We start from the raw sequence: 19,314 nt of genomic DNA, 5'->3' as shown, positions 1-19,314 counted from the left end.
GGTATTGGCTCACCTCAAACATTTTTGAGGGTTTAAGTCTGTCCTGTATTTTTTAGCATACCTTGTAAAATAATAATATTAAAAAAGAACATCACCCAACAGTTCCAGCATTTGGAAGTTTATCCTAGAAATGCAAAAGGATGTATGTTTAAAGATGTTAATTGCAGCAGGGTGGATAGTCCATTTATTTATAGAGGAAAACAGGAAGCTGCTACAAATAAAGAGGTAACTAAGGTTTGCTCTTGTTCGTGCTGATCACATTGGCACATTTATGTAAATGGTGTATTTGTATGTGAGTATGTAATCAAAATTAAGCTTATAAAATAAAAACAAATAAGAAAGAGCATCAGTGATTCCGACCACCAGCCCCCAGAAGTGGATGGCTGGGATTCCAAAACCATCCCTCCCTTTGTGTAGTTGGAGAGGTCAGCTTACTCGTAGGCCAACTGAAAATAGAAGGTGTCGATTGGACAGCAGTTCAGGAATGGCCTCTGTTGGGGGAGGCAGCTGGCCTCGGTGAGACTTGGAGAGTCCTGGGGTCACATCCAAGGCCTGCCATTTGCCGTCCATTTGTCCTTGGACAAGCGACCGTACTCTCGGAGGGATCTGGAAAATGGGGCCAGTAACTCCCTGCCTCCCCCAGGAATTAGAGAAATTATATGGACAGCCCTCATAAAGTACCTGGAATGTGCCTGCCATTCCTGACCCAACAAATAGTAGCAAATGTTAATAATATTGCTATTAGTCATTATCACCGTATTATTATATCCTTTGGAAATAAAGGAATGGCCAACTTAATGCAAAAGTGCCTCACTCTAAAATATTCAGGCCAGTTGTATTGATGGTGCTATCAATATCATCAGGCTTTCTTCAAGGTTGAAGAAGGTTCTTCAAGGTTGTATCTTCAAGGTTGACTTTGTATGTTTGTTTTGTTCCTTTGTTCTGTTGTTTTTTTGTTTTTGTTTTTTTAGTTTATTTCTTAGTAGTAGTAGTAGTAAACCCTTTTTTAGAGCATTTTTAGGCTCACAACAAAATTGAGTGGAAGGTACTGATTTTCATATCCTTCCTACCCCTCTACCTGCACAGCACCTCCCCCTATCAATACTTTGTTCTATTTTATTTGTTTTTCCAGTGGGAACCTGACTTCCAGTGGTAACATGGCAGGAATTAGAGCAGAGTTTCTTGCAAGCAAAGTGGCAGGCCGGGAGGTACTGTATGGCTGGAGAGGAGCCCCATTGCCTGGCAGGCCCCTTCAGGTGTCCAGAGGGGCGTCTGATTGAGGGTGGGCATCCCCATCTCACACTCCCCTGTGCAGGGGAATTAATGTGATAGTCATCACCCTTGAAAGCACGGAGAGCCTGGAAGACCTCTTCACGTCTCAACCCAATCCAGGTGTTGATTTGTGTTATGTTAGATGGAGCTTCTTGCTTCACAACAGGATCAATACATGATATTGGAACATAGTCTTAAAGAGATGATTTACAGACTTGGCTATTTCAGTGAGTTGAGTATGGCAGCTATAGACAGCTTATTTAGATCTTGCTTAATTCACAAATGTGCAATTCTGTATTCCAATTACTGCATCTGTCTATCCTTTCAAGATAATGATAAAGCCCGCATATCATTGGATCAGCCAAATCATACAGGAAAAGGGGGGTTGAGTCCATTGCAATTTGGGAATGTATATTCTCACTCATCCACAAGCTGTAAATATAGCATTAATTTTTTTAAGTGACATTTTCTTCCCCCAAAAGTCACAGACAAATAATTTTGTACAGATTATGAATAGACCAATCAATAAAAGTTATTTTTAAGGCTTCTCTGCATGCCAGACATCCCAGGCTCCTTGGAGATTAGAAACATGTAAGACAGAATCCTTGTTCTAAAGTCTCCACCACCTACAAAATTCACACAAGAAATACAAATTCAAGGTGGACAAACAGAAAATATGGATAGGGATTATAAAAACAGAGTCACACCAACAGAGGGAGAAGCTATTTTGATTTATGGCCTTACAAACTCTTACATGCAAATATACTTGTGTGAGTGTGTGTGTGTGTGCTTATACAATAGATAATACTCAAAAAGAGATTGTACTCACTGTTTTATAATATTTTTCATTTAGTAATGTATTGTAAATTCCTTTTCTTGTTGTTAACTGTGGACTTAAATAACCTCTTTTAGCAGGATTTCATTGAATGAAGAACCACAGTTTATATAACCAATCCCCTATTGTATATTTTGTTAGACTTTATAATTTATTATAGTGAGCATTTTGGAGAGAATATCCCCACTGCACATGTTTTTGTGCACTCGTCTGGTATTTCCACAGAATCAAGTGGTAAGATGCATTTTAGAATTTTACAGTCTGGTCAGAGAGCCCAAGCACATAAGTGTGAAAAGGAAAACAAGTTCATAAAGTAGGGGAGGGGTGGCTAAATTAGTGCAACAACCAAGAGTCAGAGGCCAGAGAGATCATTTCATGCTTGGGTTGCTACAGAAGCCTTCATGAAGGACAGCTGCCAGTGACAGAAACTCCGCTTAAGTCATCTTAAGTGTAAAAGGCATATTATTGGCTCATGAAATTGGAAAGTCGACTTTGGCTTCAGACTGAGCTGGGTCCAGAGTTCATGTGGTGTCATTGAGCACCTGTGTGAATGTGTGTGTCTATCTGTGTAAATGTGTGTGTCTGTATGTATGTATCTGTGTGTGTGTGTGTGTCTGTCTGTCTGTCTGTCCCATCTCTTCGATGGTCTTCTTACTATGTGAGCTGCATTCTTGGACAGATCCAGACTTGGGTGGTGTTTATATCTCATAAAGAGAGAGCCCCTCTCTCCCAGCTTCTCTGTCAATCCCTCCTTGGCCCCTTGCAGACCTTTTGCCCACCCACCACTGTGTGACAGAGAATGGAGTGTCCAGGCAGCTAGCCTGGGTCATGTGCCTGCACCCTGTGCTGAGGGAGGTTGGGAATGTGTGACTGAAGGTCTGTCTGGTGGAGCAATGCTCAAAAGGAAAAGATGTTGAGAGATGAAAACATGAAAGTGGTGTCACTGCTGAGGATACTGGAACTTGAAGGATGACCCACTGTACCCATTTGATGCTTTGGGCTGCAAGTAACAAGAAAACTCCAAATCAGACTGGCCTGAATGCCCTGTTACAAAGTCCAGAGGCAGGCATGCTCCAGCACCATGTGCTCAATGGCTTGGTGATGGCATTAAGTTACTCAGGGTCAACTTCATCTCATGTCCAATTTCCCTCAATATGGCCTCCAGGAGCAGTCAGGACTTCCAGCTTCCTTGTCCATAACCAGTGCCGGAAGTTGAGAAATGGCACCCACTGGCAAGGACTATAAGACCTTTCCTGCTGTCTCATTGGGCCAGCCCAGGTCATGTGTCCACCCCTGCACCATCAGTGGGAAACACTGCATACTGATTGGCCAGTCAGTATCTACTCCTGGAGGAAGGGGTGGAGTCACCTTCCCAGGGGATATGGTGGATATTGGAATGAAACTGGGGTCCCATTAGGAAGGAGTGAAGGATGGATGCTAGGTGGTCAACCAACAATGAATGGAATCCAAATAAGAATTTATTAATTAGAGAAGAAACCTGGAGTTAAATAGGTAGAGAGGTAATTTATGGCCAAACAGTAGAATTCCAGGGTTTCTCTGGTCATAGCTGACAGGAAGCAAGATTGCAGAGCCTGTCCTGCAGGGAACAGCACAGTGAACAGCCTCACTTGAAGTATTCGTTTATTTATTCCTTCATTGCACATATATTATTGAGTGCTGGGGATAAATAAGATAAAGTCCATATTCTCGTGGACTTCTAGTGAGGAAGACAGACAACAAACAAATTAATATGTCAAGAAAAACAAATCAGGATAAGGTGGATACAGAGAAATGGGAGGGAGGGGAGTCCCAGGTCCCTTGCTTAGGTTGACATTGAACCAGAGACTTGAAGGACATGATGGAGTGAGCCAAGGTCATCTGAGGGGAGCGTGATTTGGGCAGAGGGAACAGCAGATGAAAAGGCCCTGAGGCAGGCATCCACAGTACGTTTGGTGGACAAGGGGGAGAGTGGTAGATGATGAGGTTAGAGGAGAGGTGAGATCACGGAGGGCCTCCCAGGCATCGCAGTCTTTGTACTTTGAGTGAGATGTTGTGTCCATGGTACCAGAGGGTGTTATTGAAGCAGAGGGTAGCCAGGCCCTCACCCTATGGCTCTGCGTTGACTCTGACTTTAACCCCTTCTTTCCTCTCTTCCAGGCCATGTACATGTTCTATGCGCTAGCCATTGTGTGTGACGACTTCTTCGTCCCCTCCTTGGAAAAGATCTGTGAGGTAAGTGCCTTATATTCTCAGCATGTCTGGGCAGGGGGTGCAATGTGCTGCTCCAGCCTCCTTCATGGAGGTCCTGGGGAGCCCTCCATGTCTGGGCAGGGGCACCAGACATCAGCATGCATCTGAGCAACTGACAATATTAGCACAAAACTCCATCGGTCCATTTAGAACATCAGGGTTCTGACCCATAGTTGGGCTTTCACCCATATGGCCAGCTCTCCCTGCTCCATTTGACAACTCGTGGTGATATTTGTGTTCTACTTCCCTGTTCTCTTTTCCTCTTTTAAATACCTCTACATCCCCCATCTTCCCCTCCTCTGTTTCCTTCCACATCCGTGACCTCCCTCGTGGGGTCCTTGCAGAGCTGGAGGTCTTCAGCCACACACCTCCACCACCCTGCCCCTCTCTGTACATGTGCAGAAATGTGCCAAGCAGAGACCCGAGAAGCGAGACGATGAAAGAACTGGCCACAGAGAACAGGAAAGGGACTCTGTTCTCACTCAGCCTGGGGAACGTCAGGTTGAAGACCAAATGACAGCCCTTTCATCAGAAAATATTCAGCGTATTTAGAACACTTTCATTCTCTCGCCTCTTTCATCTCCGTCTGTTTTGAAATGTAGTTTCCTTTATCCGGAAGCTTTCCACTTTATTTTTAATTTAGAATCCTGTTTTCCAAAAGGCTCTCTCCCAGACATGCCTCCCATCTGGGACTCGTGTCCTCGTGTAGTTCTCAGTCATCCTCCCCCTTGGTCATCCTTCCTCTTCCCTCCCCCCAACCCCCACCCCCCTGAATGGCTGATTCATTAGTTCTTGGGGGGCAGCAGAGGACCCAAGTTGCATTTCTGTGAAGTGCCCAGGTGATGCTGAGGCTGTTGGTCCAGAAACCACACTTGGAGATCGTTCACTTAAGCAGTTTCTTCTACATCCTAGAAATCTGTTTGGTTTTTGTACTTTAAATAAATAAAAGAGAATCAGACCACAGGAGCCCTGGAGGGGCCCCGGGAGGAGGTTTCTTTATTGGGCAGAAGGAGAAGGAAAGCAATGAGGTGGCATCTGAGATGGACAGTGGGCACGTGTGGGAGCCCTTTGTCCCAAGCAATGTCACCTGAGCACAGGGTCACCTTATGTAGCAGGAGAGGAGGTGCTGAAGCACCCGTAACTGGGGTAATTTGTGATCTCTGAAATACCACCACATGGTGCTCTATTCATTATGCAAAGCAAACTACTCTCTTTCCCACACAACTTTTTTTTTATAACAAATTTACGACCCTACATAGACATGTACATATGTATTCTTGTCAGGAGGTGTTCTACTCCATAGAGGAAATCCGCAGCACCTGTGAGCACACCCCCTATATGAAATAGAGCATGGTCCTTGCCATCCACAGGCCATAAGGCACAGAGCAGCTCTGGGATGAGGCACACAGGGGGCTGGATGAAGTTCTGTGAAGTTGGAAAGTAGAGAGAGAGGAAAGGGGAGGGACAGCTTGATTGGGGTGGGGGGTAAGGGAGGGGCTTGTTCAGGGACAGGAATGGAGCAGCCCTTGGAGGCATTTTTCACATTTCAAGGCAACACATTTCAAGGAAGGATATTTGTGCAGAGGAGAGTCTGAGCTCCGGGACCATGGGAGGACAACCCAGGACTGGAATTGGCCTCTGAGGAACCCTGGGGAAGGTGAGGCTAGGGCATCAGTAGTTACCAGGGCTCAGGAGGGAGTCGGGAAGGCTCTTGACAACTATGTTCTGATAGATAGAGGCATCCAGAGGCAGGAAGACCCTACCCCTCCCGAGCTGGTGATTCGGAGCATCAGCAAGCTGTTGCCAGGGCCCAAGTGAATTAGAGATGAGAGAGGAGGGGATGTAAGGAAACCTGGGGGAAGAAGCAAACTCAGTGTTTGAAGGAGAGAGAGAGGAACTGGAGATGAGCTCAAGGTGTGGACTCTATGTCTAATGCCCATCATGGACCCTGAGCTGGAACAGACACAGCAGTCCCAAGCTCACAGCTCCTGGCAAGTCTTGACTGACCAGCAATGAGTGTGAGCTCTGTGTTAGGTTACCGTCAGGGACTTCATGTCCGGGGTCTCACCTGCACCCCTCACAGCCACAGCTTTCAACTTGAGGTATCAGCACCTCCATCTTAGAGTCGCATGTGAAGTTGAGCTGTTCAGTCCAGAGTGAGGGATCCCCAGGACTCCAGATCAAAGAGCTCCATTAGGGCTCCCACTGCAGCCTGTTGCTGGTCCAGGAAGCCAGTGGCCTACACCGAGGCCATGCTGCCCCTCCATGGCTGAGCAAGGAAGTGCAGCTGCCCGTGCTCTGGGAAGAGGGACTGTTGTCATTCAAGACTAGCATCTCCTGGCTGGGACCCAACAGGGAACAGGCTAGTTACTGACAGCCAGCAGCTTACGTTCTGGGTCATGATTGAATGCAGAAAGGCTAAACACCCTGACCAGCCTCAAATATATATATATTTGTCTCATTTTGTAGATCACCTTTTGGGTTAACAGACAGAGTAACTTGGAGGGTTCATTGTACAGGACATCTTGACAGGGCACCTCATCCTTTCCACTCGGTCTCAACCCCACCCCGCTATTCTCCTAACTGCATTAATGATGAAAAGTAGGTTTCAGGAGGGTGACCCCTCCACCCCCAAAGCTGTTGTAACCTCCTAGAATCAAGACTTGCAAACTGATTACCTCATTTAGCCTGGGATATGCATAGTATTGAAAAAAAATCAGGATATTTGCATAAAAATGTGGATTTGGCCATCTCTTAAGAAGTAAGGCTATTTGGCAACATGGAGGGAAGTGAGTGGCACACCCTTTAGAAAGGAGGCAGATGCCCATAGTGCCTCACACCAACCCACCGCACTCCCCCCTGTCATCTGCACAACACCCGGGGCTTCTGGGTTGGGGATTCCTAGATCTGTCAAGAGCCTTTAACTCACAGAGATATGCAGCCCTCTCCCTGATCCTGCCCCTGAGGAGGATGGCCAGAGGAGCTGTGTCCCAGCAGGGGATGGTGCAGGAAAGGCCAGTTGTGGGGGACGGGGGAGGTTATGGGAGGCCCTGAGCTCGGGACCTCAGGAGTCATGATCGCCTCTGTTCCCAGGGGAATCCCAACTCACCTGTGCTTTGTCCTTGCTCCTCTGTAGCGCCTGCACCTCAGTGAAGATGTGGCCGGGGCCACGTTCATGGCAGCAGGCAGTTCGGCCCCAGAGCTGTTCACATCCGTCATAGGTAGGTGATGACCTTGGGATATCTCAGCCCTGCCCTCTCTTAAGGACAAGGACTGTGGGGACAGAAAGGCTTCCAGCGGGTTGGCTAATAGGAAATGAGACTCTCAAGACCCCAAGGAGCAGAACACCATCTTCCCACCCCGCTGTGGTTGCTGTTACTATTTTGCTCAAGTGACAGTTTCACTTTGCATGAATGTGTCCCAGTTCCTGTGCCAATGCCTCCATGGAACAATAGCCCCAGTGCAGATTTTAAAACTCTCTCCCGTCCTCGGCCGTTTCCCGTGGACCCTGAGAATTGTCTAACTAACATTTGTGAAAACAACCCCATGCCCACATTAGAATGCAACTGGCCACAACAGCCAGGCTGACATTAGGTCTGTTTCAGGGGTCTTCATCACCAAGGGTGATGTGGGAGTCGGGACCATCGTGGGCTCCGCGGTGTTCAACATCCTGTGCATCATCGGTGTCTGTGGGCTCTTTGCTGGGCAGGTAAGGCCAGCGGCAGAACATGGCGTGGGCTCGGAGGGGACAGCGTGGAGGTGGGGCGGGAACGCCGTCAGCATGGGGGCCAATGGTCTTGGGCAGCAGTGACATGGGATCTCACGCCCCAGGAGGCTGCCCACCTGGGACTGGAAAATGTCAGGCACCATTGTTTGGTGTCCATGTTGATGGCATACAGAGCACCCGGGTCCACATAAATAATTAACCAGCCTGAAGGTGCAGGCTACGAATCTGAAGGTGTCAAGCTCATTTTGAATGTCATGATCGGAACTGAAATGACCTAGAAAGATTTAAGGTATGGCTTTGACTCACTGGCAATAAAGCAAATAAGAGAGAGAGAGGAAACGACAGATTTTTGGTCTGCTAAAAACCATTTGCAGCTGTCACAGCATAGGACAGTTTTGCGACAGCCATCAAGTAATTTATTTACATGGTTACTTTAGCTTACTTTTGGGATCCTGAGGTTCTTTGCATGCCTGCATTTTGTCTGTGGAGGCTGTTCTACTTCCAGGGGTACCCTGGGGTCTGGTGTCTGTTTGGAAAGTCCTGGGAAGACACCCAGAAGTCACCTAAGTGCAAGGCTCACTGGTAGCCTCAGCAACGCTGAGGCGCCCAAGGGTTTGCCGGCTCCGACATCCTAATTCCCTCACAGGAACTTTGATCCTGAGCTCTGCCCAGACAGCCAGACTTTGAATGTCTTCTAGGAAAAGCACCTTCTAGAAGCCCGTTTAGGGCACTCCGCTTGCATTACTGAAGAGCCTGGTGATCCTAACCAGCTCCCTCACTGTGGAGGACACAGGGTCCTGCTAAAGGTGTTGGCTGGTTTGAAGGCTAAAGAAAGCACCATTTGAACCTTCTTCCACACCCTTTTCTGGGCCCCTGTGCTGTCCAGTCAGCCAGCCAGGGGCGTCCACCCTGCCCGTCTCTCTAACTCGAACTGGAGAGTCTCTGCAGGAGGCACCTGGGACACCGTTGCTGTTCTTCACTGCCTGTTTCTAAATGCCATCATTTCATGCCCATTGATTAGTTCAGGTTGCCTGATGAGTTGGCTGCTTCTGGGTGACAGGCAGAGGGACACCTCGATCTCTCCAGGAATGAGCTCCAGAGCCCACAGGTGTGTCCATACGTGGTGGCTGAGTTCTGCCCAATTTGCTAGTGACATTTTATTTTTTCTCATCCTTTTGATCCATCATCTCTAGTCTTAGATTTTGTGGACCCACAATATGGTGTTTTTTTAGACCTCTTATAAATATTGTTAGTGCCCCCCCCAAAACCAAAAACCAAAAAACCAGTCTCTGTCTTTGCCTTTGGTACACTTGCGTGGATCTCGTCTTGTGGCCGTCTTCTCGTTGCCCTGCGGAGATGAATAGTCACATCCTGCAGAAGAGGCTATTGCTGTTCACACTCTCTTAATTAGCATTGTCACCATGAGCAGTATGATTATTAGCCCGGCCATTATTCGTGTTGTCATTAGTGCATTAGTCATTTGTACATGCAGCTTGATGGAAAGGCAAGCCCAAAGGGGGAGAAGTAACGTAAAGAAATGAAACAAATGACAGGGAGGTATCTAGTAAATGCCAGGCAACTAATTACATATGAAGTGGCTTGCATTCATTTGTATTCATAATTTATTAGCAATGCGGTTAATCAGTGCCTTGGTTAGAACACCTGCTTAAAAGGCAGATTGCTTCCTGAACTTCAGCACGTGCTGAAGTGCTCAGTCACTTTCCCCCACCTGGAAGGTCTTTGCAAGCTCATCTCTTGGAGAGAAGTAGCCGCCACGATGTTGTTAGAAGTTGCCCGCGTGATGACTCTGGATGCCACAGCACTTCTTTCTGGTTTTCCTTGTCTCGTGCCCACTTGGAGGTTGCTAAGGCCATCCACCTCTCTTCTTTCAGCAGTTTGTAGAATCCTGGAAGTCTTTGCAGACAGAGCAAATTATGTTTTGGAAAGAACATGGGTTGGGGACTCAGACTGGCCTGGGTTTGAATCCAGACTCTGCCCTTTGCTGGCCATGAAAACTTGGAGAAGTGACTTTATCACTCCTCTGAGCCTGTTTCCCAATCTATGGAGCGGGAGGATATAAGCCCACCTACCACCTAGCATCGCCATAAGGGTGAAACAGAGCATGTTCAGCATTAAGCAGGAGTCAGCCTACCTGGTAAATGCTCAATAAAAGATACCATTATCGGCTCTCAAAAGAATAAGGATCCATGAGGTCCTCACCTCCAAATCCCACCATAAGTCACTGTGATCATTTGGCCAAGAAGTTGGTGGACCATCCCCCTGGGGCCAGGTGGGGAAGGGAATGAAGGTCAGGGAGAAGGCGTTCTAAATGAAAATCAAAAATGAGGAGATGTTGATAGAAGAGTGATCTCAGAGGACCGGGCTTCGCCTCCATGCTGTCTCATCAGTGCGAGGGAAAGGAAAAATCGGTGAGAAATAAATCCTGCCTTACACACGGAGAAGCATTCCCAGGTGGTGGGGCCGGTGCAGTGGAACACCGCAGCAAGGGATGGATATTGGGAATTGAACTGATTAATAAATCCAATCATGGGTCTCACTTAGCATGGTTATTTATGTGGCTCCACACTTTCATTTGGCTGGGAGAATTCCCCGCGAGGGCCCACGGGCCTCTTTCTAATGTATTCTGGCCTGAAGGGCTGCTCATGACCAAGTCTGTTACTCATCTGAAATCAAGGTAATTAAGCAGTAAGGTTTGAGTTCCTGTCTCAATTAGGGTTCTGATGAATTCGATGTAATTAAATGTCTGCCGTATTTGCAGTTTGCAAACATACCCAGCGTTCTGGTGTTCACCTAAGGTGATTTGGGGAGTTTTATGGGACAAGAAGAAAATTGCTCCTTAGAAAGTGGCTTTTAGAGCAGTTCTTGGCATCCCCACAAGACGCGTACGGGGCTGTGGTACAAGCTTGCTTTATTTAAAAACAAAAAATAATAAGAGAGAGAACACCAACTCTCGATGCAACATACTAATGTATTTTGCATATTGTGTGGCAAGAACTTCATGCCAATTTTGCAAAAAAAAAATGTACTTTAAATTTAAATTTAAATCCATCATCCAGTGCATGTTAGGCTTTAAAGACATAACCACCAAGAGAGAGTAAACAGTTTAAGTGCATCCCAGATTAGGACGGTCATATTCCGTTTATTACAGGCCGGCAGATGGCTCCAGTTTATAATAAAGAACTCCAGCATCAGCACTCCTGGCATTCTCGAAATGTGCCTGATGTTCCCTGGAGAGGTCCATCTAACATTGGCTAACTTCACCTTGCTCCAAATAACACCCTGTCCATGCTGGCCCCTTTACACAAACCCAAGTAGCACCCAGAGGTTGCACATCTGAATTGAAGCCTGCCTTCAGTTGGGTTTCCACAGGAGAATCTAGGCAGTGATTCCAAGGCAGGGAGTTGATCTGAAAGGTGACCCCAGGACATGCCAGGGAGGGAGTCAGTGAGGCCAGGAAGAGAAGGTAGCCAAGGAAAGTGTGTTTAGCAAGTAAGTTACCTCTGTGGGCAGCTGGGATTTACTTCTTCTGGGGGAATGGGAGACTGTCTAGAACACAGGTCTCTAAGGTATCCAACCCAGGAGAAAGGGAACCGGGTTGTTTATCCACCAGCCTCCTCCAGTCATTGGTAAGGACTGTTCCTACTGGACATGGGCAGGGTGGACTTTGGGAGAAAACCCCCAAGCAAAGAGACATAGAGGCTGGGCCCTGGAAGGACCCAAAATGGTAAAGGTAAAGAGATAGGAGTGCGGCCCATAAACCATTTGCTAGAAACTCAACTAAGTCTTTAAAAATAAGCCACCCGCACGGTCTCATTTTCAACTCTCCTGGATGAAACACAAGCTTCGGCACTAGGCTGACTATAAGAGTTCAGGGCCAGGACGTCTTGCATTTAGGGAATTTCCTCTAGTGCTAAAAATAGCAGCTACCATTCTAGGTACTTGCTGCTTCCAGTTAGGACACAGAAGACCTTGGCTCCCATGGGAACACCAAAAACTAATCTGGATAATATAAAAATCATACTCGTATATGAGACCATCAGAGAACAGTGGAGGCAGGAGAGACTTGATGAACTGACTTCCAGAGAGAGGAGCCCTCTATCAGTGATCTGAGTCCTGGCAGATCTAGATGCAGGGAGAGCAAAAGGATGTGAAGATCCAGAACTTTGTGGGGCGGAGATGAAGCCAGCCGAGCTACTGGTGGTACTGGAGATAGCTGGGATGTCCTGGAGTCTGAAATACTATCACGTACAATAATAATATGCTCAACAGAGGACGATAGTCCTCTCCACCACCCCCCCAAATTTGCTGGGAAAAACACAAATGAAGGCAGGACCGAGAAGCAGAAAGAGATTCCATCTGCACCGTCTCTCACATTCTCCCAGTCCCCCAAATCGAGGAATCCCAAATCCAACCCTAAGAATTAGGAGACTACCCCTTCCTGCATAAGCTGGGTGGGAGAGGTGGGGCTGACCAGAGGTGACCCACAGATCAGCCCCAGTCAAATGAACACTTGCTGAAATCTGAATAATCACTTCCTCGCTTTAGCCAGCAGATGAGAGCAGAACTTGACATTTCTGGGAGAAAGAAACAATCAGTATTATTCTTCAATTCTCACTTTTCTTCTGTATATAATTTCCAGGATGCAATAATAAAATCCAAAACCTGTGAGGAGGCAGGAATAGGACTCATAACCAAGGAAAAGCAGCAGCAGAAGCAAACCACAGATGATACAGATACAAGAATTAGCGGAAAAGAATTTAAAGTATCTATCTTAAATAGGGACAGATGGGGAAAAAAATGAATGGATGGGGAATTTCAGCAGAGAAGTGGAAAAAAATAAGAAAAACCAGATTGAATTATATATATATATGTATATATATATGTATAATTATATAATAAATATAATTTCAATCTGGTTTAATGTTAATGTTATATATATAGTATATATATATGTATATATATATATATACATATATATACACACACACACACAACCCTCTCATTTATTAAACTTTCCCAGTGTGCAGGCACCACAATGTGCTTTATAAATATTTGTAGAAATACACCTACTGAATTTTAAGACAGTATTATCATCATTTACATCAAGGGAGAGGGTACCTGGTACAAGAGGGGCTACCTTGAGCTGGTGAAGCCTGGATTAGAGCCCACATCGGCTGACTGTAAAATCCATTCTCCTTCTTCCTGGGGAGCCTATGACTTAAAATTCCCCAGATGTTGTTATTGCATTATTATGGTTATCTCTAGCATTTCTGTGTTCTCCAGAAGTGGGTAGTGTGGGAGCTGGGGACAATGCAAAGAAGGGACCTGTCCGCACAATGGTGGTGCCCTGGGATGGGTGCTGGAAGTACTCAGCCCAACCAGTGCTCGGCTAGAAGATTCTCTTATAATCAGATGGCATCATCTACTGCTGGACCTTCACTTCCACTAAACAGATTGGAGAATTCAGGCTGATAAACACAGTAAGAGACCCACAGACCACCCCGGTTTACCCTGTCCACCTTGGTTCCTTGCTTATCATTCTCCAGACAAAACCCAACACATCACTTAACCATGTTCCAGTTCTGAGGAGCATCCAGATTCCCCAAGAGGCTGAGGGACCAAACAGGTGAGAATGAAAAGCCCCACACACATCCCTGGAAACAGGGGCTAGAGGTCTGTAATTCCTCCTAGAAAGGGAGATGAAAGTACACAAGAGTGATTCTTGGAGTACTAGAGGGGCAGGTCCCGCCGAAGTCCTCACCCTGGATGCAGGATGCTTTACTATTTGATCCAGTGAGTAGGAGAGCAAAATTTGTGGTGTGGGAGGAAACAAAGGCCAGAGTCAGGTCTATCTGGAGCAGTCCCTGGATCTATCATATTCCAGTGAAATAAGAATTTCTCCTAGTGACATCAGCTGGCCACCTGCCTCAGGAGGACCTTGCTCGAAAGCAAATCTCTAGACCTAGTTTGAGACCAACTGAACTCAGAAGAGCAGATGTACCTGCTTGAGCCCCATCTGCAGGCTCAGCTCAGCTCAAATTCGTGGACCACACTTGGCCGTGGGCAAGAGGCAGCCCTTTTTGGGCAGTTGGCCCAGGCAATGTGAACTATCCCTGCTTGATGCCCCAGTCCTATAACTGGCTGTCAGCCTTCACTGTCTCCTGGTCATTTCTTTTCCCTGGCCCATTCCCAATGCCCCTACAAGGCCAGGTACTGACAGGACTCCACACCTGATCTTCCCCCTTACACACACTTGTTCCCGGCCCCGAGTTCCATTAAAGTCACCCACCCACCTCTGCACTGCTCCATCTTGATGGCCTCTGCATCCTCATCCCAGGTCTCTTCGTTACCTTTGACTTTGGCTTATGGCACTTGTCTCTGGCTTATTCTACCTCCTTGAAATGATCTCCTGAAATCAGATCCATTCTTGGACCCACATGTAGATTAGTTAAGAGGCTTTCAGGTTCAGGTAACAAAAAATCCTCATCTCTAACTGGCTTCTTAAATGAAGGAACTTTATCGGTGTCTCTGAAAATACAGAGGAAAATGGATATCAGGCATGGTTTGCTCAGGGCTCCAGCCCACTTTCTGTGATTATCTTATCACTAACCTTCTCTGACTCCTTCCTCAGACTCTCCTTCGAGGCAAAAGATGACTGTAGTGGTTTCATGACTCATAGACACACACCACATTGACCAGAAGAGAAGAATGTCTCTCTACCCACCATACCTCTCATCCCCACCCCTGGCATGATCAAACAAAAATCTGAGTGGGCCAACTTGGGTCACCTGACCATCCCTGAACCAGTCATTGTGGCAAAGGAACTAGAGTAACCCAATTGGCTTAGGGTAATCAAGAACCACCTTCCCATTTTCTTCTTCTCCCCAGAACTAAAAATGTGATCAGTTCTGCCCCAAGTATATAGCTTTTGGTGGAGAGTTGTAGGCTATAGAGTAACATTCCCTAATTTATAATTAGGGAAATTTACTTGAACTACCCTGGGGGGAAAGGCACCCTATGGAGATAGATGGTGGCAGGGAGACCAGTTAGGAAGTCTGTGGTGAAGCATGAGCTGAATTTGGGGCAGTAACAACTATAAGAAGTGGTTGTTAGATGTAGAATATTTTTGGAGATGGTGCCAAGATTTGCTGATGAATTGGAAATGGGGGTGACAGAATGAGATAAATCGTGGAAGATTCGGGATTTTGGTCGTGACCCATGTAAATGGGTCTTGGCAATACAAACGAGTACAAATTGGTCATGAGAACTGAGGAGGGTTTGTTTTCAAAGAATAGCCAGCCTGTTGTCTAACGTATTCTAAAGTCTACCCTGGTGTGTCAGATCTAGAAACTTGGTAAGGGGGCCAAAATACATTGTGAGGTGTTTTTTTTTTTAATTCAAAGTCTGATCAGCCATCTGTTACTCACCAGCCATTTTGCTGGCCAGCTTTTGTCACTAACAGCCCTACTCAGCCTGCCTGAGCAACCCAGCCCAACTGTCTTAGAGAGCCACTGCTCCTATTGGTGTCATTTGGGGTGAAAGCCCTGATTAGCACCTTCTAGGACCTCAGATGCAGTGACACCTAAGTCCTGGATGGCACTGCCCATCTCATGTCAACCTCAGTCTTTGTGAATTTACAGCTGACACCTGGGAGCTCCATAGACTTCCTTGATGGTTGTCATGATCTTGCATTTGGTGAAGTCAGATAAGAACAGTTGAAATCCCCAGCATTTACTGTGCTGTGGCTGGACCCACCATTTTCTCTATCATTTTCTTTCCCCTACATACCCTGGGTCCAGATAGAGCTGGGATATTGTATTAGATCATACTAGGCTGCAGTACCGTGCAGGTGTCTTTATTCCAGGTTCTCTGAATTCCCAATGAGCCCTGTCTCTACTTGCTAATTCATTAGGACTCAGTTTGCAACTTGAAAATTGAGGAAGCAGGAGGAAGCAACCAAGGAAAATTTTGTGGATCTTTTTGCCCTTTTTTGTTTTAATATGACCAAACACTTTTATAGTTCACTCTTTTCTATTCCAGGCCAATCTCCTTTTATTTATGTGAAGTAAGACATTTATGCCCTCCTGATCCAGCTGATCTTTCCTGCAGGGGAAATATCACTCTGCATTTAAATGGAAACCTTAAGATTGGACCTGAGCCTGAATCTCCAAGTGAGAAATAAACAAATGTCATTAACCTTTCCAGATAGCGTGCAGACCGTTTGGGGCAACGGGAGAGCTCATGTACCAAATGTCTGGCTTTTACAGGCAAAGTCAGATGGAGTAGAGGTTGGCCTGGGGCTTTCCTCCCCCTGACTCAACCAAAGGGCAGCTTATGTTTACACGGCAGGAAGGGGAACTCTCTTTCCCCATAGTAGATGACATGAGCTGCCACTCTCCAGGAGATTGGGGAAGAAAATGGCTTTGGTGTGCTTTATTTGTGATTTTTTTTCCACCAAGATCATACAGTAGCTATAGTTGGGGCATGGAAAATGAGAATTAGGGTATTTGATGCAGTAGTCCCCAATGGGGGGATTCAGGGCTAGGTCAGCTGTTAGACAGCATGAGACCTTTGGCCTTCATCATGTCAAGATCTTGGTCATTATACAGTAAACCTTATTTTTCCATTCCCTTGCTCTGTCTCTGATCACCACAACATGCAGCTGCTAAAAACATGGGTTCTAGGTTCCCCATGGCATCTTTGCCTTTTTTTTCCTTGTTTTTTAATTATATATAACATTCTTCTGCTTCCAGCTACCATCTATTTTTATTTTCAATTAAAGACTGTTTTAGTATTAACAGCTCATCTTTACTGGGATTTCATCTGAGTTAATACAAAATTTTATAGATATAAACTCAGTTCATGCTTCCATCAACCCCATAGAGTAGCTGTTGTTTTTCTCATTTTACAGATGCGAAAACTGAGCCCAGAGAGGGAGGTGGGGAAACTTGCCCCAGACCACACATCCAGGAATAGCAGAGCTGGGATTCAGAACTAGGCCGTCTTGTTCTAGAATGTGTATCCTTAATCCCTGTGGAACAAAAACCAGCAGAGGAAAGCAATGCGGGGTCTTTCATGGCGGAAGGTTGTAGAAAAACACGTTTTGCCACTGAAAGAAGAGGCCCTCCCAGATTGTCAGATAGCTCTTCTTTCTGGTCTCAAAGTGTCTACATGTATGGGGTTTCCTTTAACTCCTTCTGTTTTAGAACTGTTTATAGAAAGTGCTGAGACCGGCAGCCTGGGGGGCTGTCTCTGAGTGAAAAACCAGATGATGTCTCCTTTCAGCAACAGAGACTCTGTTGTGAGCTGCATTTATACATGCTCTGACTACAGCAGGTGTTGAAATGTGTTGTGGGATGAAATGGACGTCAAGACTCTCTAATACCACTGCTATGGTGCAGGGACCTTCCACAGCACAGAGCAGCAGAAGGTTGGCCGTCCTGCTGCCCCACATTGATTGGGGTTGCCCCTGATTGATTTGCGCAGCCCATTCTGTCCTTGGCCTATATTCTTTCTTTTAGGGGAGTCCATTCTATTTCAGGGGAAAGGAGGAAAGATTGAGAGGGATAGCCAGGTGGGTTCTTACTTGACCTGGGGAGGCAAGGTGTGTCCCTGGTGAAATGTCGGTTTCCTTTTCAGAAACACATTTATTTTGGAGCCCTTGGGTGGCTTGGTTTTGCTTGTACCACTTGTGAAGGCCCAGGGGCCAGGTTGAAGGCCCACGGGAGTCTTCCTGAGAGAAGCTTCCGTGTTCTCTGCACAAAGCTGTGAACCAAATTGCTGCAGGGAACAAAGGATTCTTTGGGGCTGAGGTTCTAGGTAAAGATCTAGGATGTTTCCAGACAACTTCCATGCAAGGGCCATGAGATGGGAACAAAGGGGCAACTTGGGGGAACAGAAAGGAAGGCAGTGCTTCTGGGAGGGGGACCGGGGGGAGAGCCAGGGGTGAAGGAGGGCCGGCTCCTAAAGGTCCCAGTGAGGGGTTTGGTTGCAATCAGGACAGTGTTCTAGGGAAATACTTGGGGGCACTTTCCCTGGTGAAACGTCACAGAAATCTGCATGTTAACCTAGGTCTGTCGAGGTGTTAGATGGTTCTAAACCAGCTTAATGCCACAAGGGCAACATCTCTAATACCACCCAAGTGTGGGTCCCCACCATGTCTGCCTTTGGATGTTGGCTCAAAACCCCCAATCACTGCCTCTGAGGAACTTCCCCAAGGAGCCCCCCTACCCTCCCTCACTTCTCACCAGCTCTGTATCCTCACATCAAATCACCCCCTTTTTGCTCAGCCTTGGTTCCATTCCTAAAAGAGTATGCAGTCCATTAGCCTTAGTCACCTTCTCCTCTTTGTCTTATTCTAAATCCTTTTATCCTTCAAATTCTCAGCATTCCCCTCTTGCTGAGACTTTTCTGATTAGCTAGTCCCAAGCCCAAGTATTTGCCTCCCCCACTCAGGGGCCCATTTCCCCTTCCTCCTTCACCCATGTTGGAATACTTGGTCTGACCAAGGCTTATGCCACTTCCAGGTGCAAGAGTTAAATTGGGAAGTCATTCGAGTGCTGAAAATTTGGAATTTGCTTGGGTGGTCTGGTGGTTTATTATGAACAACAGGTTGGAATATTTGAAACTGAGACTGTCTATAGATAGGCCCCTTTGTTTGTCTGCCTCTCACAGTCTTCTCTCAGGTGTTACTTTTGAGTTGTAATTTGACAGATTTCTATTCAGGCTGAGCTTCCCCTACTTTCCAGACTCTCTCTGTGGTGCTTAAAGTGAGTGTACCCTGCTGCTTTAGTCTCCCCCAGATGAAAGTTGGCCTAAATCCTAGTGAAAGGGGATAGGCTTTACTGAGAGCAAGGCACAACACGTGCATTTTCTTGTTTATTCCTCATAATAAACATCAGGGTATAGTTACCCCTAATTTGAGAAATGAAGACATTTGACAAATGTGGTAGCCAGCCTCCAAGATGGTGTCCCACTTCTGGTATTCTGGCCTCTTTGTTCCCCTCCCACACTGAACAAGGATAACCCATGTAACCAATAGTGTATTGTGGAAAAGGCAGTGTGTGGCTTTGAAGGCTGGCCATAGAAGGCATGAGAGATTCTACCTCCCTTTCTCTCTTGGAAAACTTGTCCTGGGGGAAGAGGCAGCCATGTTGTGAGGATACTCAAGCAGCCCTGTGTTGAGTTCAATGTGGGGAGAAACTAAGGC

The 19,314-nt window shown here is 46.5% G+C and overlaps 1 protein-coding gene across 1 annotated transcript in view; it reads left to right on the top strand.

Annotated features, from left to right (window-relative positions):
* The window catches only part of SLC24A3 (solute carrier family 24 member 3), a 501,442-nt gene that overhangs the window by 368,028 nt on the left and 114,100 nt on the right, over positions 1-19,314 (top strand). Inside the window, exons 4-6 of the mRNA XM_021700716.2 lie at positions 4,265-4,339; positions 7,494-7,578; positions 7,963-8,066. Coding sequence (XP_021556391.2) covers positions 4,265-4,339; positions 7,494-7,578; positions 7,963-8,066 — 264 coding nt within the window. The remainder of the gene's footprint in view (positions 1-4,264; positions 4,340-7,493; positions 7,579-7,962; positions 8,067-19,314) is intronic.

This window comes from Neomonachus schauinslandi, chromosome 10 (assembly GCF_002201575.2).
Source record: "Neomonachus schauinslandi chromosome 10, ASM220157v2, whole genome shotgun sequence".
In the NCBI taxonomy this organism is placed as follows: Eukaryota; Metazoa; Chordata; class Mammalia; order Carnivora; family Phocidae; genus Neomonachus; species Neomonachus schauinslandi.
The sequence above is the reverse complement of the archived record's forward strand: the minus strand, read 5'-3'. Positions and strand labels throughout refer to the sequence as shown.